Source organism: Mandrillus leucophaeus, unplaced genomic scaffold (genome assembly GCF_000951045.1).
Source record: "Mandrillus leucophaeus isolate KB7577 unplaced genomic scaffold, Mleu.le_1.0 Scaffold731, whole genome shotgun sequence".
NCBI classification, from domain to species: Eukaryota; Metazoa; Chordata; class Mammalia; order Primates; family Cercopithecidae; genus Mandrillus; species Mandrillus leucophaeus.
The window spans coordinates 30,560-32,703 of NW_012107931.1; the positions used below are offsets into that span (position 1 = coordinate 30,560).

The 2,144-nt window shown below is 53.6% G+C and overlaps 1 protein-coding gene across 1 annotated transcript in view; it reads right to left on the reverse strand.

Annotated features, from left to right (window-relative positions):
- Nucleotides 1-1,160: 1,160 nt before the first annotated feature.
- The window catches only part of LOC105528777 (NKG2D ligand 2-like), a 12,074-nt gene continuing 11,090 nt past the window's right edge, over nt 1,161-2,144 (reverse strand). The window contains 1 exon segment of the mRNA XM_011965662.1: nt 1,161-1,270. Within this exon segment, the coding sequence (XP_011821052.1) occupies nt 1,161-1,270 (110 nt within the window).

The window sequence follows — 2,144 nt, forward strand, 5'->3', positions numbered from 1 at the left end:
CCCAACCCTGGCGACTGCAGCTTGGACCAACCTCTTTCCTCCTTTGTCACATCACAGAGTCAGTCCAGGCCCTGCACCTGACCAGGGCATGGAGTGGAGGGGCCCACAGGTCTGAAGCTGATAGTGATGGGTCCGCGCCCTCACTCAAGGCCCTCTCTATGATCTTATGAGAGGGCCTAAAACATGGCAAGGAGTGGGGCAGACATCCAAAGACAGGGTTCTGTATTCCTGTGCCCTTGGCCTTGGGTCAGCCTGCAGGCAAACATCCTTCTTTCCTCTTCCTCTTGAGCCTTTCCTCACACTGGGAGCAGCACCCATAGCTCTGAAGGTATCTGTTCCTGTTCCACCTTATCCATTCCTGGTGCAGCCCAGTGGTGCCCGTGGAACCCCAGCAGCACCTCAGACCCCCCTTCCCCTGAATCCACTCTGCTTCTGGCAGGGCTATCAGCGGGCTCAAGATCTGGGGTGTGCAGGAGGGTGATGGCAGGGGAGCTGCCTCAGGGCCCAGACTCAAACCCCACGGGTCCATGTAACTGACTTTTTAAATATCCTTCTCTTGAGCAGCCTCTACTCTTTATCTTCCACCTTAATTCCTGGAACCCAAGCCACTTTCTGTAGGAAGGCAGCCCTGTACTCCCACTTTTTTCATTAGGTGTACCAAGGCTCTCCCAGGCCGCTGCTCCTGGGATTACACCCAGATCTCTCTCTTAGCCTCAGAGATGGAATCCCCCTTCCCTTGTCACACCTCATGTAAAGCTACCATGAAGCACCTAACTCAATTAAGAGGACTGCCCATATCTGAATTCCTGCTGCCTGCAGGCCACACACCCTTCCTGAATAGGAACCTGCTCTGAATCATGCCCGAACTTGCTAAACCTTTTCAAGCTCAACAGACCCTGAGCCTTGGTATAGGCCCCTCCTTTTCCCTCTGGACTCTGAAGGTGAGAATCCATCAGTAATCAGGAATGAGCTGCCCAGGTCATTGCCAACAGGTGACACAAGGTCTCTTTCACCTGTCTCATGTCAGGATGAGAAGGTCCCAGCCACAGGGAGGGGTGGGACTCTGGGAATTCTCTTTTCCCGTCCTGCCTCCTCACCCACCTGCTCCTTGCTCCACTTGCAATTCTGCTCACAGTACCTGTCACTCTAAAGGACTCTCCTCAGATGCCAGCTAGGATGAAGCAGCAGAGGATGATGAGGAGGCAGCAAAGGATGAGGGTGGTGGCCGTGGCCCTGAGTTGGGTTGTGCCTGAGGACACGGTGAGTGATGCTGAAATGGAAACACAAAAGTGACAACCCTTGTCCAGGCCCCAAATCTGAGGAGACACCTCCTCAGTTCCTGCCACCCTAGGTCATCCTGGAAGGCAGAAGTTTTGTCCCCTCCCCGCTGGCGTGGGGCAGCTGATGTGACAGGTCCTGGGTTGGGAAGGGAGAGGGGGTGTCCCCTGTCCTCAGGGAGCTCACACAGCTGCTGAGGGAAGCAAGGTGACAGCACAGCCCACCCTCCTGCTGTGGTGGAAAAGGAGGTGATGCTCCAGAGTTGGGGAGGGGAGGGTCTCTGGGCTGGCGTTGGAGGTGGTTTTGATGGATTTCCAGAACCAGACGAGGGAAAGGAAAGGAAAAGTGATTATCAAAAGAGGAAACACTAAGGAGAAAGGTCTGAAAGCACAAAGACACCTGCAGTTTCAAGGTTGGTGAGAAATCCACAGTGCGGGGAACAGAAGCAAGTGCAATGAAGAATAGGAGTCAGGAGGGAGAAGGGAGAGGAGGATGGGAGAGCACAGGCACGCCAGCACCCCCAGGAGGAGCGCCCCATGAGGGGGTCATTTTAACATAAACGTGTATACTGGGATGACTGAAGCTGAACTCAAGAACTAGTTTCTCGAGATCACCATTTCTGATCTCATTCCAGATCCCCGTTTCTTTCTGCTGTTACCTCCTGCACTTGGCTCCAGGGTGCTGTCCATGTCCATCAAGAAGTCCCCAAGCCATCTTGTGCAGTCTCCCATTGAGATGTAATGGAAGGACATGGTCACATCCTTGTCATTCTCCCACTTTTCTTTCATCTTTCTGGCTCCAGGATGAACCATTGTCCACATTCTGTTCTCTGAGTCAAAGAGGAGGAAGACCTGTCCATCGAAACC